Raw genomic sequence first — 21,448 nt, forward strand, 5'->3', positions numbered from 1 at the left:
TAAAAAAATAAAAACAAAATGTTTTATCTGAAAAATTAAAAATTGGGGTTTGAAATATAGATAGTAGCCGATTCTCAGACTTACTGAATATGCATAAAAAATTTAATAAGAATCCGTCGAGCCGTTTCGGAGGAGTATGGGAACGAACATTGTGACACGATAATTTTATATATATAAATATACATGTGATATATTTATAACGTTACCCCCCTTATTTATTTGTAACACTATATAAGTGTTACAAATAAATAAGGGTGCAATAGAAAAAGGGTCAAGTCTCGTGGTGGGCGTAAGTCGGCTTAAACGACATGCTATCCCTACTCTGCTGGAGAAAGTACTCTTCGAATCAACCGCCACAATCGCCGATAGTGAAGTTTCACTTGAAAAACTAATTAAACTAAGTAAAATAACACTTTGATGATAACAAAAATATATCTATTGTCCGACTTAGTAGACTCTCCTAGTGGTAGACCGAGAGATCAGTATCTCATCAGTCAGATCAGTAGCGAGTATTGCTAGTATTTGCTTGTAATGCTAGTATTTAAAAATACAATATAGCAACACTACAATACATTCTAAGCACTTTTAGCGATAGTGAATGTTTTTAATTAAAACACTTCCGACTCCACGATCGTCACCTTGATTAACTATAATGTATAAACAATTTTAACCTTATTTATATATAAAATATTAAAACATAATTAAATTTGTAAAATTGCGATAATTGCGTTTCAATTCTTTAAACTGTTTCTCGTTTAATGATTCGGTAAATACAAGACAATGCAGACTGTAAATATTATTGTTACATTTCAAAGTAGTATGGACTCAATTTCCGCATTTAGCATATTTGATCCCTTGTACGTTAACTTCATTTATAAAGATCAAATTTTGTACGTAATAATTTCAGCTTCTAGATTTTGATACTAAGCTGTTTAATTCATTATAATTGTAGAGTTTTTACTGAACATCGCATTTCGTTAATCTAGCCGCGACATACCATTTGACGGATGTGTGTGAAGTGTCATATGGAATAGCAATTCAGTCGTTACGTGAGTGCAAAAGTGGTTACACTGAATTTACTTGAATTAGTATTTGGTAATTTGAAAACTAATTTTTATATTAAATGTGTGATTTTCAAAATAGATTTTAGTTGCACAAGGTAATTATTTGTTTGTATTTTGAGTTTAATATTTTGATTACCTTACAATGTATATACAAAATGAAAGTTTTCTTGACATTTAAGTTTACGATATACATTAGTGAAGACAGTGATTGATTTTAAAATATCAATTTTTATTTTCTTTGGATTTCTTGTAAATTTATGAATGTAAAAATAGACCACAAAATTATTGAAAAATTCTAAATTTTTCGAGTCATACAGCTGGATTTATTCTCAATGTTTTCATCACCTCAAGCATAAAAAACAATTAGCACATATTTTCAAACCGACAACCATAATAAAACTGTTGAGTGAAAGAATCTTAATTATAAAAAAAGTTATAACGTATAGTACACGATTGCTTGTTAAAAATTAATTTCCCCAATGTTAAATGTTATTGTGTGCTTCCTACTTAACTTTCCACCAATTAACAGAGTTTTCAGAAAAGTAATTTAACAATATTAAATGTTTTAATCGACTATAAAAGAATAATTACGATGTTAAAAATACATTTTCATTACTTTAAAGGGTAGCGGAGTTTCCATCCGATTAATATTTTAATTGAAAAGGTAATCGTAAAAATATTCATCGCTCATGACTTTGTTTTATGACACCAGTGGCGCAATCTCTCATTTTTTTAATAGGCAAGTAAATGATTAGCCTTCTGTGTCAGACATGCTGTAAATTGGGTTTAAAGCATGCCGGTTTCCTCACGATGTTTTTCTTCACCGTACCAGCGAGTCTTGGATGGACACACTTGCGACAGTCCAGTGCACAATCTAAACTTCTGCCTCTAAGACAGCTGAAGCCAGTGGCCTACATTTTATAATAGAGAAACGTTATTGAACGCATATCGCCTTATCATGTGAATTTTAACCGTAATATTCATCCCGGTTGGATCAATAGATAGTTCTTTATATTTCGTAATTTATTTTCTAGATTACTTAAGGCAAACATCGTGAGAAAAACATGATGACGAGTGTCGGGTACGAAAGGCTCAACTGCTTTTCTATAATATTGGTTTAGATTGTACCACCACAACATTTTTGTATCATATAATAATAATTTGTTTGCTCTTGTATACAAATTATTATTATAATAGCAGTGGCCAACACTGTTTCTTCAGCGTGCGACTATCATGCCTGAGGTCGTAGGTTTGAGTCCGGGCTGTGCACCAATGGATTTTCTATGTGCGCATTTAACATTCCCTCGAATGGTGAAGGAAAACAATGTGAGGAAACCGGCCTGCCTTAGACCCAAGAAGTTGACGGTGTTACCGAGACACACACCGTCGATTGGAGGCTACTTACCTATTAGACAGGCACTTTCGTATTGCATTAAAGCGTTTAATATTAAAACTTTCAGTATCATAACATCGGTCCATATTTTCTCTACATTAATTTTTACTGTTCTATTTTTTTAATGTCCGAAATGAAAAGGGAGACATTTTCGCTAATTAATCTTTACGTTCTATTTAAAAAAAAAATGGCGTTTAAAGAAAATCGTTATTTCAATACTAGAGTTTCAAATTATACTTCAAAATCCATCATGACCAGTTTTTAATTCGACATTTAAGCGATGCCCAAACAGCACGCTTGTTATCGCAATTTTCAGCCTGAACACGGGTGATGCGAATTTTTCAATTCTACGTTTCTTAGCATGAGTTTCGAACTCCAAAATCGCATGAATGATTGATGAACATGCCATACTTTAACTCTTATTGCTGTGCAATTAGAGACTGATATTACTTATACCAGGATTTCAGACAGACTTAGTTACGTAAACGAAAGTTCGTTCGATATCTTTACTTTTTTTCTTACTTTGGTATTGTGCAGTGTTAGCCTAATCACTCAACGTGTGAAGGCCCTGGCTGTCCCTATGTCCATTGCACATATAGGATTTTGTGATACTTACACATAAATTTAATTTATTTTAAGTATATTATTTTCACGTTAATTTGGTTGATAAGTTCTTTGTAATTCGTGGCAAATTAAGATCTCTAAGAGACTCGTAATCATTACGACTAGTGTTTGGAATATAGAATTTGGATATAAAACAAAACTGATACACCTTTCTAATAACAGATCATAATAGTCCATAACAGAAAAAGTAAATAAATGTCTTCTAGTTCTTCCGTTCTACGCCTGCGTTCTGAGAACTGGCAATAAATGTAATATTAGAAGCATTTAATGTATTTTTTTTGACGTTCATAAGTGTGCAATGTATATTACAATGTATATTACAACAATGTAACCTTTGTTGACTTTGACTAAAAAAATACATTTGACTATAAGATTTATTAAAAACAGCCCTGTTTATTATATACGGCGTTCGGTTAAAGTGACAGTTATACGTCAACATTAAATGATATTATACTTTATTTCAAGAAAATAAAAAGGTACCCTTTCGCGTTAAGTATGTCATTTTATCGTTTTTACGACACGCTATGAATATTGTAATAAATGTACACCTTTGATGTACTACGATCAAGTAGTACTTTAGAGATGTTATATGAAATAATTGAAAAAAAGGCGCCAAATCGATCTAAGGGAATTTCGGTCAGCCCTCCGTCCCACACAGGGAGGATGTTTCGCTGGCCCATATCGCGTAACTAGAAAGCCGTCCTTTTGGGGCTCTTCGCCCAGGGACCTCGCTCACGATGCTTCGACGCTGGATATCATGTCCTAGCAACGTGTTGTCCGCAAATCTCAATCTTCCCTGGACATTCATAGGTCAAGCAGGCCTGATGGCATTCCCCCAATTGTGCTAAAAATTAAAATACGAAATAGACAAGAATAAGGTAATGTAACAAAAATAATTATTTTTTAATAAAAAAAAATAGTGGCGCCACAACCCTTTACATTTTAGCTAGTTGTTTCATTAATAACCAAATTGTTCCGTTCCATAGATACGTTAAAATCTTAAACATAAAATTGTATAGTGAACAGTGAATCCAATCAATTGGAGAAACAATCTAATACGTCACCAATCAGGGCTGTGACGTCACGTTAAATTGCTGAAGTATCAAAGTGCAGAATCAGGCGATGTCTTGACTAGATTGCATTTCTAACAGCTGGTTGTTCCGATTTAATACCAGACAATTTCTCCATACACTGAAATCGTAATATGGCTTTCAATAATTATAAATGACTTTGAATGTATATCAAATAATACTTATTAGGAATATGTTTGTTGCTTTAAATAAGAATTTGTTTTTATTTATAAATTCTTCTTCTTCGTCTTGTCTTCTTGTCTCTCCACTACTGAAGGTTGGCGGTCAGCTTGTCATACTTCTTTGCCAAGCGCATCAGCTGTTCTACGCTGGCCACTCCCGTCCATTCTCCGATATTGCGGACCTACGACTTCATTCTTCTGCCAGCGCGTCTTTTCCCCTAGACCTTGCCCATCGTGATGACTTGAAGAAGTCGGCACCGTTCGTGTCGTTTTATAAATAGAGTGACGCAAAGAAAAAAAATGGGAAAAAGAAATGAATTATGGTTTTCGTAAAACAAATCGTCAATTTCATATGTTGCATAACCTTATAATACAAACTCTCTACGGAAATGAGTTGGAATATTCAAGTATAAAAGGATGAAGGCTATATTTAATATCGTATCGTTATCAATACTCATATCGTTTTATTGGTAATATATCAAAGTCAACCATTAACAAGGATCAAATTATTTTTAATGAAGTCAGTGCCAATTCCGTTTAAAGTCGGCGTTTGAACTTACGACACCAAAGTTAAGCATATTAAGAGTCTTACTACAGCCTGAAGAACGACATAAACACATTTTAAATTGAAAATTGTTTATTAAAAGTTAATAAAAACAAACAACCAGTTACGTCATATACAAATGAATAAAATGAATAAGTGAGCGATAAAATCTAGGTTATATTCCTATCAACCTCTCCTAAGGGATTTGAAATTCAATTACCTTGCCTCTCGTTGCAAAAAATGAAGCACTCGATTAGGTATTAATCGTTGGAAAATTGTTTGAAAAATTATTTAAATGTCAGGTTTTTTGTATTGTTAGTTTATTTATTATCAACTTTAAAATTAGACTTAATATTTTTATGTTAGAGACATCCATATATTTTTATATATGTACATGTATATACATCATATTGTAGATTATGAAACTATTAGATTTCAAAAATTCGCCAAATATTTACGTTATTCCAGAGGCTATTTTTTAAAACCTGGGGTTTAAGGTTTCAATGCAGGTATACTCAATTCTGCGTTTGATGAGCAGTTTTCTTTGGACAGGTGATACAGATGACGTTACCTATAACAAGTTAACCTTTGGGTACCCCTTCACTATAAAAGCAAATTGGAAGAACTCGTTATATGTACGACTGCTCTCTGTTCAAATATAGTTACTTTAATTTTATGTGCACAAGGCATATTTATTAGACTTTCTCTCGCAGTTTGTTTGGAAATAATATTGCGACTCTGCGCTGAAATAGTTTCAATACATCCGCCATTACGTATGCATACAAACATTTCCACGATATATACTTTGCCTTATATTATAATTAGGATTGAAAATTGCGTGGCTTAACCTGTTTTTAAAGTGTAAGCGATCGAAAATCGCTCTAATTTTTCTGAATATTAATTTATTTTCTACACGTTCTTTAATATATTATTTATTCTGTTGATACATATTTTACATTAGAATTTGTAACATCCTTCAATATTCAATCTTCAATAGGCCCTTTGAAGTATTATGCTATCAATTTCATTTTTAATACAGTATTAAGATCTATTATAATTTGATTACAAAAAAACATCGCTATCAATCAATAATTTACAATAAAAGGGAAGAAGTTATGTGAAAGTGTGTGAAACTAACTTTACGTTTTAGGAAATTAAATAAAATATCACTCATAAATACTAATATATAATACATACTTCTAGAGTAACAAAATATATTTTTTTCACGTCATTCGAATTAGAGATAGGTGCCTGCTCTAGCAACATCTTGTCTGTGAAAAGAGTATTTACTACGTAGAGTAATTTCTGAATTTTACATTTTTCTAAAAATTTAAACTGTAGAAATAAAATCAATGCTATAATATATTGAAAGAAAACACTTTGTTAACCGACTTAAAGCTATTAGTATTATTATAAATTTATAATTATTTTACATAATTTGAATTTGAATTGATGTTTCGCGTGCTTTACAGCATGCGTGGTCACGGTGACTGAAGACAAAAGGTGTGTTCTTTCAATGTATAAAAGCTATGTTAACAAAAGACAGTACTGTGAGAAATAATATATGTAAATGTTTATTTGTTATATAATTTGATACTGTCAGCAAATTACAATTGAGTAAAACCCACCATCTCGTAATCAAATCTGTGAAATACTGCTAAATACGCGTTATTTATAGACAAAATTATTCTACTTCTTGATAATATATAATCAAGATGAATTTTCATTGATTAAAATTATAATTATCTGTAATGTGTTATCTGCATGTCATTAGCGGTTGTCATTGTGAAGGCAATTCAAAATGTATTTTAAATTTTTGTAAAATTTTACGATGTCTGAATAGTTATTTGGAAACCGCTATTAGGAGCAAATGTAAATCCAACAGGTTACATATGCTCTTGGTGTCTTGAATAATTGGTACATCAAAGTGATTCAGGTATTAGAAAATACTTAATATATTGAGAATTTTATATTGTCGGTAAAAAAGGTGAAATTATTATACCAGAATTCGTGTATTCGATCCCCAGCTATGTCCTAATAGATAATTATTTCATATACAAAAAACGTCTAGTATGGTGAAGGCAACTTATTTTATCCTTGATCAGACATAGAAAACCGAATACCTACAAAAAATGAAAATATAATAAAGAGAAAATATTTGCATTTGTAGGTACTACCCCTGAGTAAAACAGGCGCCAGCCACGTGAATTTATCTGGCTATCGACCCCTTTAAGGCATTACGACTTGGTGATTAGTTGAATTGCGAGTCAAACATATAAAGGACTAAATATACAAACTAGTAATGTACTAATTGCTTTTTCCAGATCCTCATAATGGCCTTCACATTTGCCAACATGAAGTACACGCCGCTGCTGGTGTTCCAAATACTTCTAATGGTACTTTACTTTATATTCGTGAAATATGGAGGCGAGGATGACCACAATATACGAGGTGAGGTATCTTAACTTAATACTGATTTATGTACATTGAACGTGTAGTAAAACCTAACACATCATTACTCTATGAGACTGAATTTCTACTTACAACCTTTTCTTAGGGCAAATATCAAAATCGTTATGGTGATATTAATAAATATTTTGCAACAGGTATATATGGTTAATATAGTCTAGCCATTAACACTGAAACAAACTAAAAAAAAACTTCTATTGCAAATAACATTTATTACAATGTGTTAGTTTAATACATAAATATAAAACAATTGAAAATATAAAAATCTTATTCGAAATGGTCTCCATTGGCTGCAATACAGTCCTTTAAACGTTGAGGCCCGACATCGATAGGAGCACGCACCGTTTCCATGGGAAAATTCTTCACTGCCAATCGTACGGATTGTGTTAGGGACTCCAAAATATCATGGCGTTACTCTTGCAAGCAAGCAAGCCCTACTCTCTAAAACTGACCATAAATCATAATCTAGCGGATTAAGATCGGGAGCCAGTCTTCAGCTCTGATGAAGTCCGAAACGTTCATTCGTTCGTTTTACACCTTTTTCGTAAAAGTATGGCTCAGTAACTTCTTCATAGCTAATACCCCACCAAACCATCACTCTGTCGACTAATTGAAAAGCTTTCTTAGAGCTTTGAGCATAAATACGGTCATATTGTTTGTTAAAATGTTCAATTGTAAAAAATGTCTGTGACCTCCCTTTGCGTACCGCTTCAGTAGTTGTTTAGGTTTTACCACCTTACCACGTTTTACCCATTTAAAATATCAGTTAAAAAATGACTAGAACATGTCTAACAGGACCATAATAGTCATCTTTTAAAATACGCGACATGGTTCTAGAAGTTATCTTCATCTCCCGAGATAAAATCTTTTGCTTTCGGACAGCATTTCTTCCAATTCTATTCCTTACAGCTTTGACCACATTTTTCGTACAAACACTACGTGGACGGCTAGATATTTTTCTGTCACAAACAATGGGCTTCTCGTTGTACCTAATAATATCCCGATACACAAAAATTTAACTGATACCAAGCGTATGGATTTTTAAAAATTGCATATGGCTCCCTACTTTGTGTAATGCATCACAGCATTCGGTTCTCTTTATCACCACTACATTTTAATATCGAAAAATATTGTACAATGTATTGGCGACAAAATTTCTAATTTAATTCTTAACCACCATGGATTTTTTATATTGTGAGTCGAACAGACGTTATATTAATTAAAAAACCTTCACCCACCACCGGGTACAAACAGTGACATTTACGGAGAACACATAAGTTTCATATTCAAAATATGTTTATATTGGAATGGATATTTTTTCTTAGTAAACAAATGACCTAAAAAAACATATGTTACAGTAACGTTATGACTTAAGAATACTCGGCAAATACAAATAGATGACATATTCATAAACTAACTCCCGCCTCAATTAGCTAAAGAATGTTCTCTTCATTTATTTAGTTTAAGACAAAATATTAAATTGCTACGTATACGAAGCATTAACGAATAATGTTCTAAACAATCTAGCCTCGTTATTGGGATTGAAGCATTTCTAGTATTCTATATACAAATATAAATCAATAAATAAATTTAAATTTAATTTCCATTCAGCTTATTTCCGACAACATGTGTTAACGTCATTGAAATAGGATTCTGATTTGTGACCTACATTCACTACGAAAGAGCTTGCCATCGCTAAAAGTGCCTCCTTGCCTTCAGCGCTTCAATTAAAGTCTAGAATAATTTTCTATGAAGGAATATTGAACGCAGATAGTAGATGACAGAATATTAATAAATATTCAGTTTGCTGTATAAAGCTTGAAAAATAGCGGTTCCTGTTAGTAATTAACTTTTTTTCTTGGGTTCTTGGGACGATTTATTTAACATATATTAATAAAATGCTATATTCGGGTAGAGTTGATTTAGTCTAGTCTGGATCTGGTAATACCCGAGGTCGTAGATTTGAACCTCGCCTGTGCACCATTAGACTTTAGTGTGTTAAACACACACATAGACGTGTATGTTTAACACTCGCTAATATATATTTTTATGCTTCTAAATCAACGTTCTGAGGTACTTCTATCTGATAATTAAATATCATGTTAAATATTATTTAGTTACTTTAAGCTTACTTTTAAATACTATAACTTTAAAGTAATTAACGTAACTCACACACTGTTTGACTGTATGTTCCTTTTTTATTAAGAATAATGTAAAATATATAGTTGCAATATTGCAAACAGCATCATGTATCTACGTAATAATTCAGGTTTCTGCTGCATTTTAAATGGCAAATAAATGATTATACTTTGATTTTATTAATAACGACAATTTATTTAACAGAACAAAGGTATATTATGCCTAAATGAAATTTGATGTAGTCAACAAAGATTTAGACAATTGTCAAAAATTTATTTCACGTTGTTAAAAACTAATCTCAGATGTTTATTCTCACAAAAATATGCTTCTACAATTAAGTATTCAAATATTCCTGAATACAAAAATAAATAATTTTGACTAAAAGTGCCTTCAGCGCACATTAGAGAACAGATATTATATGATATTTCGATGGCAGCAAAGATCATCTATAAAATTACTAGTTTTCAGGAGAGCTATAATGGAGAAAATATAAATTCTACAATGACAAAGATATCCTCTTCAAATTTGGAATTGCTATTTATTAGAATATTACCTACTAATTAGTATATTTAATTGTCAAACATTTTATTATTTTTCAAAATACAGTAGGTCTCTTTAACTACTCCGATCGAAGAAATCCGATAACAGAGAAATTGCCATAAGATCTTTTCTACTTGGGACCCGATAATTATTTTTTCTTTAACTATTTAAATTATATAATGTGATTTTATTGATATAACCAATTTCACCAAAACAACGAATATAATTATGATTGGCACTAGAACACCCTGCACTAGACGCAAAATACTTCGCTTACCAATCTTAAATTTAAAGTTTTATAAAACGGTCAAGCAGCTGATACCTTTGTTTATAACAGCTGCCGTTCCCGAATTTACCGACGCACAAGGACAACTGTATATGTCCGTTTATACGTAGTTTTTTTAACAATACATGTCTCTTTCTGTGTTGAAAAATTGGAGGGAAAAAAATTCACATGATAAAAAAAAGATTTTGCCAGAGGTCTTTTTGTTATTTTCTGCCGACAATATGTATCGTCTAAAACATCACGTTATTGTTTAAAACACATTCTAAGTTCTAAGTTCAATAACCAAAGCCCTTAGTACAAAATTAAAGACAATGGCCGTATATGAAAGAGAACGAAACATTATCATCAAATAAAGCACCGATCAACTTTCACGCCTTTAATATTTCACACGAACAATGTGATAGAAAACAATAAGTCTAGACTCATTTGGTACGTCAAATATCGTATTTCATAACAGGATTATTGAATAATTTAGTGTTAATATAAATTGCGATGTAATAGATTCGACCTTATTTTCATTATAATGATCACGTTTCTTGATATATTAATTAAAGTGATCTAATAGGTAATTCTAAGAGCAGTATTGGCTTAGTGGCTTCAGCGTGCGACTCTCATCCCTAATGTCGAAGGTTCGATCCCACCAATAGACTTTCTTTCTATGTCCGCATTTAAGATTCGCTCAATCGGTCAAGAAAAACATCCAGAGAAAACCGGAAGTAAACAGTTAATAGTTAGTAATCCAATATAATCAGTGGCGCTAAAACTTTTTTATGTCTTAGCCTCAGATTTACATATATGCTTGAAGATCATTTGTCAATTAAATTGGCAAGTTGGGTGATCAGTCTTCTATGCGTGACACAGGCCATCTTTTGGGTCTAAAGCAAGCCGGATTCCTCACGATGTTTTCCTTCACCGTTCGAGAGAATGTTAAATGTGCACATAGAATGAAAGTCTATTGGTGCACAGCTGGGTTAGAATCTACGATCTCAGTGATGAGAGTCGCAAGCTGAAGCCACTAGGCCAACACTTCTCTTCTCTAAATAATATACAATTAACGTCAATTAATGAAGTCGTATGAATTTCGCGCATTTCGACATGAGTGCAAACAATGGTGCATTGATTGGTAACGATTTAGAAATACGTCGACGATATTATAATAATTAAGAAAAAAGTATAAAATGTACGTTTCGTTTAACGAATTTAAATATAACAAACAAAACTATATTTGATTTTTTTTTATACTTAGACGCAACTCCGGCAGCCAAAATTACTTGGAAGGGTTTCAATTACGGTCTTCCAAGATATTTGCATAATCAATATTATCAAATTCAGGCAACGTATTTCTAAATTTAACTTTATTTTTTAATCACCCGGATTGGATATCACTAAAGTTCCATGGCTCTAGGGAAGCATTTCGAAATCAGGCAACATACTTTAAGCTCTCCTCTCAGGCAAGGGGCTTTAATGACCACCAACTTACGACTCCTTCGGTTCTGTTCAAGTCGAAAAACCCAATGAATTTCGCAGATAATACCGCAAAATGCCAGTAAATAATTCTATGAAATAACAACGGATATTGATTAAATCATTATAAATGGGTCTTTATATCAATACAGTCCGCTTATTATTGTCCAGTAATAAGAAAAGGTTTTATGAGGCCATTGCTATCTGTACGTAACATAATACAAATTACTTTAAGATTCCCATTGTTAGCGTTATGTGCGGAGGCTGGCTTAGTGAGAACAATCGGGCCTTATTATGGGTATCAGACTATCCCGTTTGAATAGGGCTACCAGATATGTGCCCATCATTGTTTCATTCAAATATCCTTTTTACATGATTCAATGAGGTATCAAATTCTGCGAATTATGCTCAATGTTGGCCTAATGGCTTCAGCGTACAACTGTCATACCTGAGTTAGTAGGTTCAAACACTAATGGACTTTCTTTCTATGTGCGCATTTAACATTCGCTCTAACTGTGAAGGAAAACATCGTGAGTAAACCGGCTTGCCTTAGACCCAAATAGTCGGCGGCATGCGATCTCTTGCTTGCCTATTAGATTAACGTATGATAAGGAAACAGATATAGAAATTTAAGGCCCAGACCTAAAAAGCGCCTTAGATTTTTTTAATATATAAAGTTGATTGTGATAAAACATCAAGTGGATAATGACACAAAGTTCCAATTCCTCTCCTGCTCTGACTGATTTATCTCCTTATACCTTACATTATCACATTATATATGTAAAAAATATATTTGATTTCTAACTTTAATCGAATGTCATAAATACAAATTATATTTGGTTAATATAACCAATTAAAAAGACATAAATAACGTCCTACACGCATTTAAAAACGTCGAGTAAACAGTAAAATTTCGTATGAGTTTTATAACATTCAAGTAGGTAACCCTACGTCTAAGGTAATTTCATCTGACGATATTATGGAATGATCGAATATCAGACGGGGTCGAGTCATGTGAATCGAATTAATCGTCATGCATCCTACACGCATTTAAAAACGTCGAGTAAACAGTAAAATTTCGTATGAGTTTTATAACATTCAAGTAGGTAACCCTACGTCTAAGGTAATTTCATCTGACGATATTATGGAATGATCGAATATCAGACGGGGTCGAGTCATGTGAATCGAATTAATCGTCGATGATTTTGTATTAAGGGTTCGGTAGGGCACAATAGTCCGATACATTTAACAGGAGGGTGCATTAGAATGGGTTTCAGGTATTTGTACCCTATTCATGAAAACCCAAGTTTAGTTAGGGATTTATTGTATTGATTTTCATTCTCATTGGATTAAGCCTTTCCTAATACAAATTTCTTTAGTATTTAATCCAAAGAGCGCTACTATAATAATAAAGATATATTTTAAGAATAAAAAAATTACGTCTTTCTAATTTTTTTATAACTATATTGAAAAAAGATTTTCATCTTAGTAGCTTAAGCATCTGATGTATTTAAAATGAGAAGATAATATTATATGTCGTAGTGTGTCGTAGAGTACCATTTATTATCAACGCAACGCTGCCTGCTGCCGTCACTTTCGTATACCCAAAAAGCTAGTCTCGTACACACTAAAAGTAAGTGTTTTTTTCAAACCTTAAATTCACTACTCTGTGGTTCTTTTGATTATTCAAAAATTTAATCAAGTTGTTCCATTTGTATTCATTAATTGTGAAATAAGTTTAATTTATAAAGTAAATAAAGCGAAGTAATATAATTACGGTTATTGGAATCCTTTGTGTACTTTAATAAATGTGCAATAAATTGAGGCGAAAAATATTTTATGACATATTTTAATTAATTAATTTGGTTCAATGAAGCCATTTGAAAGCACTTTAGAAATTATTTAGCATTAGGATACGTTAATAATAGACGCAATATATTGTGAATTGTGCAAACGGGCAGGAGGCTCAATTGGACACTCACATTTACAGAAGGCAAGTGCATTGCCACATTTCTTAAAGGATAGAACAGAAGTTAGATGGACGTACGAGTAGAAATTCATATTAAGTCATTTCATATATTATAATGAAAAATGCATTATAAATACTTTTCGATATCACATCAATACCAGGTGTTTCATATGTAATCACATTAAAATGATACCGCACAAGGGCTCAACGATATTTAAAATTTGAATTAAATCTGTTAAGCCATTTCATCACTATTTTATTTGATTTTTACAAAAAGCATCACATTGTATGTAGTAAAATACAATGGTTAATTCCCATTGATATTTTTTACAAGCGACCGCGACGTTGCCGTTTTGTATTAGGCTATTGTGCGAAAAGTAAGGAAATATATTTCTATCTCTTGACCCGCCCTGCTAACCTATTGAGTCGCGACCGAAACTGGTTATGTAATTCGTCCACGCGCATATCTCTTGTGCGCGTGTATTGATGTTGAGTCTAATAAGTAATGGGATAATAGTAGTAGTAGCTTAAGAACCTTGGAATACAAACACCTATTAACTATAGGTACAAACAAGTGTAAATTAATACTTGCTAACAACAAATAGATTTTTTTAGACATCAGTAAAAGTTAGACGTTAAAGTAAAAGAAGTAAAAAACTTCTCATAAATGAATCATATCCATACACAAAATAATCGTTGTATATGCAATATAAATTAGAACGACTCTTTTGTTAAAATAGGTTATACTATTATAACAAATTTGAACAGTGCGTGCAAGACATATTTTATAAGATCTGTAACGCACTGCGGACGTACTGAAATTGTATGTGTCCATGGGTGGCTTAAAACCAATGAGGCGAAATTAAATAGTGCTAGCTATACACTAAATAGTGTTAGCTTTAAGTTAAATTTTAGATTGGCATTCAATTTATAAATTGCATATGTTTGCTGCGAGATGTAAAATCTTAATCTGAACAGATATGAACGTTCCAAGGCCCGCAAAAACTTATCATAATTGCGTTGCCATAGTTTGATTGTCAATAAAATAAAAGGGTTGAAATGAAACAAATGAAGTCGTACTATGGTTCTGGGTTAAGCTAAGCAATTTTTCAATGAAAATTTTAAATATAAATTGTGCCCTAAATTTTATTTTATGAAGCTACGTTTGGCCCTTATAAAGCATTGAAAGCTTTCGAATAAAATCGAGATCGAGCGTTTATTAATCTTCATTCAAAATCGTATCATCGCTTTTGCTCTGATTATACTCGTATTCTACAGGCATACTAATGCTTTTTTTACAGAATGAAATCTTGTTTTTATTTATCGTTTGAGATATTTAAGACTTTTACCTGATAATGTCCATCCATCCATAATACTATTGTACGTGAGATCTAATTATTGTTATAAAGAAATTATTTTTTTGGTATGTAAATAGTTAAATTATTGTATTAAAAACTTTGCTTTTACATTACCATTATGTTACTGTAAGAATAGAAAATAACTTAAATCAAGTTGATTTACATTACATGAACGAACTAAATTTTAATTATAATTATTTATTTGAAAATATCAATCAATACTATTTGTTAACTTTTGCAGTAGTTTTTTTTAAACTTGCGTTGTATCACCATGGAATCTATTTCATTCCATTATTATAAGTTTATTACGTAGAAGTGCTTTTAACGAATCATCTGCTTTTACAGAAAAAGAACTCTGAAATTTCAGCAATAAATAAATATACTAGACATTTCCTTCAAAAGTAACCAACTTATTTAATAAATTTTCTAATTTTCGTGGAGTGGAGTATAGTTTGAGCCGGAAGCAGCTGCTACACTGTAGCATTTTGACCTATGCACATTTCAACAATAATGTTACAACTTATCCTGCAACTTCAGGAGTAGTCCTGTTTAAAACTGACTATATATAACTTTTGATTCACGATTTTTAGACCTATTTGTAAGACAACACACTTGCGTTCCAGGTATGATAACCTGGAAGAACCTGGAGCATTCACTTATTCCATTTCTTTGTTAATAGTCCGACATACTGTCGGATGCAAGTCCACGTTGCAAGAGTTAATTTACAGAATATTAAAACTATCAAAGTAGTTTAGAAACTAGTGTCATTTGTATGAACCGTCTTACAAATATATAAAATGTACAAGTCATAAAATATTTTGTTTGTACTTAAAAAGCAAATGGTTTAGTATTGTAAAATCATGTCGATTGTCTAAGCGCTCGACCCATGGCGATGCAACGACATACTTTCTGTCTCGACCGGTTCAAAAAAACCCCTGAATGTATTCGATATTGTTAGAAATGATTAATGAATAAAATATTATAGCCACTTAGGGAATAATCATCAAAGTTAACAAAATTTTAGGTATGGGTATAAATTTTAGGAAGTAAGTTGTAATAAAGATATTTTTTTAGTTTATTTATTTCGCAGAAGATATATCAGTCATAAGGTGTAATTTAAAACACAGTAGTATTTACCGATATACAAGAAATAATTGACTTGATCACAACTTTGTTTTCCGTCTTATTTGAAACTGGTTTACTTTTTATTATTGTTATTTAGAAGTGTAACAACCTCTCCATTTTTGTTTTTATACACATAAAAAAAGTTCAATTAAAGCTTATTACAAGTTTGTGCATACTCGTTGCAATAAATGCAAAACTTCTTCACTATTAAATAGTAAAAACATATATTAAAGTTTGTACGTTATTAACTAATTGTATTTGAACTTCCACGTCCTCCAGTTAGTTTACTATGTTTCTGATTTGCCTATTAATCGTATGAACAGTTCAACTTTGGAACTAAATCCACTAATGTAGTCAGATTGTGTTACAAGTTAATGTTTGCCATAGTAATTGTTTGGTACTTGACTCACTTAAGTTAGAAATGTTTATTTAAAGCCAACAATAGCTTTAAAATGCATTACAATATTTTTTAAAAAGTTCCAAATGTTACGAAAGATCATAGTTTGGACGCAGCAAACCGGGACCTCATCATCGCCTATTAGTGATGATAGAGTAGTACCTGAGCGCACGATTCTCTAAAAATGCAAATGACTACAAAAAAAAAACAAAGGTTATATGAACAACACATGGGCCATTCGGAGCGTTCTTTTGAGAGAGACGTGCGTGATTTCAAGAAGCCGCAAGATACAGTCTTCTTTTATTTGTGTGACCATACCTCTTGCCCTGTTAATGTAACTGTTTGTTAAACACATATTAGAATATCTTTATTTAATATATATGGTATTATTAAATTATGTCCAGCCGTGTGTATATATTTGAATGAACGCGGAACTCAAATACAAACGAATGTATTTCTCTATTGTCATCGTGTGATTATATTGTTGTAAATTAAGTCTTACCTTACTTTATTATACAAAAGTGTATAATATAGATGAGACGAAGTTCAGATTCCTTTGAGATAAAGTTTAAAGAGGCTGTAGTTTGTAACTTTGAGATGTTCCTTGATCAGTTACGTATCCCATATCCACTTGAAACAAATAAAGTACTTATTAGTTATTGGATTTACTTTAAGTAAATTTTTTGGTATCTTTACAAGCTTGTAAAACCAAACGTTTGGCAATTTAAAAGAACGTCGGAGAGATTTGCCAGTTCTGTTCATCCATTGTACGCCCTTCATTGTAGTTGATTTAAGCCTGTGATTTTCAACTCTATTCATTTATTTATCAAAGTTTACCACATCATATATGTTACTACAGTATATGTTATATATTCTAAAATATAGGATATGAAAATTTTATCGTAATTTTATGCTTAGCAATGCTGTTTAGGTATCACATATGCACTTAACGATAACAATAACATTGCTGTTTTTTTTTTAATGGATCAACCCACTACCGATTATATCAAGTTCTGGATAAATACACATATACAGTTGCCCTCCTTTTGATTTAACTATGTTAATTTTTTTATATTGTAGTGTAACGAAGTGTAAATAAATAGTGTTTATTCTGTTATATTTGCGAAGAATTCGAATAAGAGGTGCCTGAACTCCTAGATTGGACTTTGCAGACAGAATTTGGAAAATTCTTCTGATTTTGATTCTTGGGAATGAATAAGGGACCACAATGTCATTTTTCTGTAAGCGGTCACTTTTCTGTTCTGTATTTAACAATTTATATTGACTCTTGACGACTCTTTGAACTCTCAAAGACCGGCATTAATAAATTTTCTATCTATTTGCGAATTACGTATATTTGGGAAACAACATTGCAGTCACAGTGTTTTTATATGGAACTATTATGACATTTCATTATTTTTGTATATCTGCGAACGTTTGGCGGACCCATGCGACTTCTTCGATTGGGAGGAAGTTGCATGGATCTGTTTAGCGCCCGATTCGTAAGTTCTCATGTCATTTTCACACATAAATGTTTGATTGTCTTCGTTTTAACACGTGTTATTTGAGAGCATGAATAAACAACGCATCATGGACAATAAGACAAACGGAAATCGAGTGAATTTACATGGAATGTAACGCTGTATTTTTTGCTGGTAAGTAGGTAGATAAAAAGTGTTACAATACATTTTCATAATTTGTTATTATCTTGTTCGTGTTTTGTTTTATTGTAGTAAGTTCATTTTCATAAGGTACCACATATACATCATTTATTTCAAATAGCTTATAAAATAATTTTAAAAAATTACTCTAGTTGTATAGAATAGTCGGATAGTTTCGTATGGAGAAGAATGGACTAGATACTTTTATACTTAGTTAATTAAAATATTTTTAACAATATTTTGTATACATTGTATACATTTACCTAGAATAAAAAACTTCTATACCAAAATAAAATAGGCACATGGATGGCACAAGTGCCCTCTTCTTGATTCCCCTCAAAGTATAATTTTTGTCCTTACACAAGTTGTCTGAAAAAGGCTGTTAGCAATGCTATCCCTTGCTTCTGATCATTTAAGTTACCAGATTCTTAGTACGAAGCATGAAGTGATAAATACTGACCTTTGAAGAAAGGCACGAACAAGGCTGGGCAGACAAAGTCAGTAATGTAATGTTATATTTTTATGGTAAAGGTTTTCGTACCTAAATGCGGTGGGCAATAAATTGGAAAACTGTATAGATGATGCTTTCACGTGAATAATTTTTTTCATCAGACCCCGGAGGCACATTAACCATCATTGTACGATTTCGAGAGCAATTTTTCATTTAATATTTTTCGTATCTGATCAAAGGTTTACTTTGTACTTATATTTGTATGTATATACATATATAATGTTTGATAAAGAGTATATGTTTGGTTTATGTAAAACTTTGCGCACATAAACGCGAATTTATTTAACTCATTTGACAGATACTATTGACATTATATTGAAATATTGCCATGTTTTAGTATGATACTTTCCGAGCAAGTTGTATAAGTTAAATTTAGTATAACTAAGTCTTAACATTTAAATTATAAATATTTTGGGTCTGTTACTGGTTAGATGTCGTTTTTATTTGTCGGTAAAATGCAACATAGATATAATAAATTAAAAAATAGCCTACATTCAAGTACTATAATATGGATTATATTATATTTAACATTAGTATACAACCTCCGACTGAGTGAAGGTCTCCTTCAAATCTTTGTCAACTATTTTCCACTAATTCCCCGCTATCTCTTTTATTTCAAGTTTTACGTTTCTGCTGGGCGTCCTCTCGTTTTCCACCGAATGAGACGTAATTGAATGAAGTATAGATATACTTCCTCCAATTACATAGCAGGAATCAAACAATATTTTTTACTTTTTCGTATAAATATTAGACTTTAGACTGTATACTAACGGCGCAGCAGTTTCGCGTAACCCCCCGTTTGAGGTGCAATACAATGTAAGATCACGTAGAAAGGCTTATTTATTCCTAGATGGAAATGCCTTTGCGCATCCCATGCTCTTATAGATAGCGGGAAGATGTGGTACTTGAACCCCATCACTATATCTGCTAGACTCAGAACTGAAGAATACCTACTAAATCAGGTATCATGTATGTGAAGATAGTAGAACACTTACCAACAGAGCATAAAACAATGGAATTTTCTTAATAGTTCTGAAGTTTCTGATAGTTTTAGCAAGAGTTCTGCCTGATTCGTAAAATGTTTTACCAGCCTCCTGATCACAGTAGAGCATTGTCATAACGTCTCAATAAAACAACACATACAAACGATATAGTTTCCTTTAATATTTATAAAGAATTACAATGCTTCATTATTTTACTGTTTTGCTTAGATATACATCTAATATAAATCACGGAGTTTCTATGCCTGTACAACACAGTTTTTTTTTTAATTTTGTAAAAATTAAGAAAAATACGTTATATTTTGTTTTTCTCACTCTTCATTCTAAACAGTTTTTTTTTAAATATAGACCTAATTTTTTGAAACCCGGAAGAAATGCTTTGCTGTCATCAGTTGGCAGTGAATTTTACGCTTATAAAAAAATATGAAATAAATGGCCAGAACTCTTACTAAAACTATAAGGAATATTGAACTTTTATATGTGCTCCTAGAACTCAATTATTTTTGATCTGCTGGTTTTTCTAACTTTACAGACACGGGTTAAATTTGACGTTTTAGCGTGAATAACGCATTTTTTTTAAATATTTTCTACACGGATTATTAAGCTTTACTACCTATTTCTTTATAAACGTTTTGAATAACATTAACAGCAAATTCCAGAATGGAGCCTCATAACCTATAGTTGAACTTTATTTCTTTTACGTTCGCATCTGCTACTTTGATTGCCATAGATTGTTCAGTGTTATACCTGTTGTATCCGTACATTGGACAGTTGGCCCGGACATGTAAGACCGTCTCATCAGTTATATTGCTATTCAAAATTAAACATACATTTGTTAACATATTGTGTAATAACAAAAATGTCTACTATAGCGTTAGCTTAAACAATGTTTCACTTTTAAAAACAGCAAAATTTTTATAGTTGAGTATGAAATGCGACCGTACTAAAGCTTATCAAGACATTTTAAAATGTAATTTGGAATTTGTCCAGAGTGTGTTACGTGCGAACACACGAATGCATAGTAGATTGGCGTGTTTAAGAATCCTTTTTTGTAATGTGATAGAAGGCAAACGGGCAGGAGGCGCACCGGATGCTAAGTGATACCGCTGCCCATGGACACTCACATTGCCAGAAGGCTCGCAACTGCCGGCCTATTAAGAGTTGGTACGCTCTTGCCTTGAAGGACTGTAAGTTGTGGCACATACATCCGTTAGTCTATTTAATAATACTAGAACTGTCTTCTAACGGCTGGATAAATAAATACGTTACGTGTATTGTAGCCTAATGGTTAACCTTGAGTTGAATGCCGTGGCGAACACCGAAGTGAAGCGCCATAAAGTATCGTAAGAAATTATATATAAACCCAGGGTAAAGTAATCAGGCAAACTGAGGCTTTTTGTAAATATATATTGATATAATTATTTGTATTGTATTCCAAAATTTAACATAAATTAAAACAAAAACAATTATACTAAATATAAAGCCACAGATGGAATACGTAATATTTACAAAAAAGTTCAAACATTTCAAAGGAACAAATCAATAAAAAATTCAATACATTTGAACTAAGTAATTCGGCTGTGTTGGGTGATGGTGTGAAAGTGTGGGTATGTACGTGAGTGTGTGTATGTGGTATGATGCAGGTGATATA

At 31.9% G+C, this 21,448-nt stretch overlaps 1 protein-coding gene across 3 annotated transcripts in view; it reads left to right on the plus strand.

Moving 5' to 3' along the window:
* Nucleotides 1-950: 950 nt before the first annotated feature.
* LOC123714502 (ammonium transporter Rh type B-B) overlaps nt 951-21,448 on the plus strand; it is a 47,487-nt gene continuing 26,989 nt past the window's right edge. The window contains exons 1-2 of one of the 3 annotated variants that reach the window (XM_045668772.1): nt 951-1,049; nt 7,202-7,328. In XM_045668772.1, coding sequence (XP_045524728.1) covers nt 7,211-7,328 — 118 coding nt within the window. In that variant the 5' untranslated portion in view covers nt 951-1,049; nt 7,202-7,210. Of the gene's footprint in view, nt 1,160-6,663; nt 6,814-7,201; nt 7,329-21,448 lie in introns of those variants that run through there. The other 2 variants (XM_045668770.1, XM_045668771.1) reach the window with 2 other exon arrangements.

The sequence above is a fragment of the Pieris brassicae genome, chromosome 9, assembly GCF_905147105.1.
Source record: "Pieris brassicae chromosome 9, ilPieBrab1.1, whole genome shotgun sequence".
Taxonomy (NCBI): Eukaryota; Metazoa; Arthropoda; class Insecta; order Lepidoptera; family Pieridae; genus Pieris; species Pieris brassicae.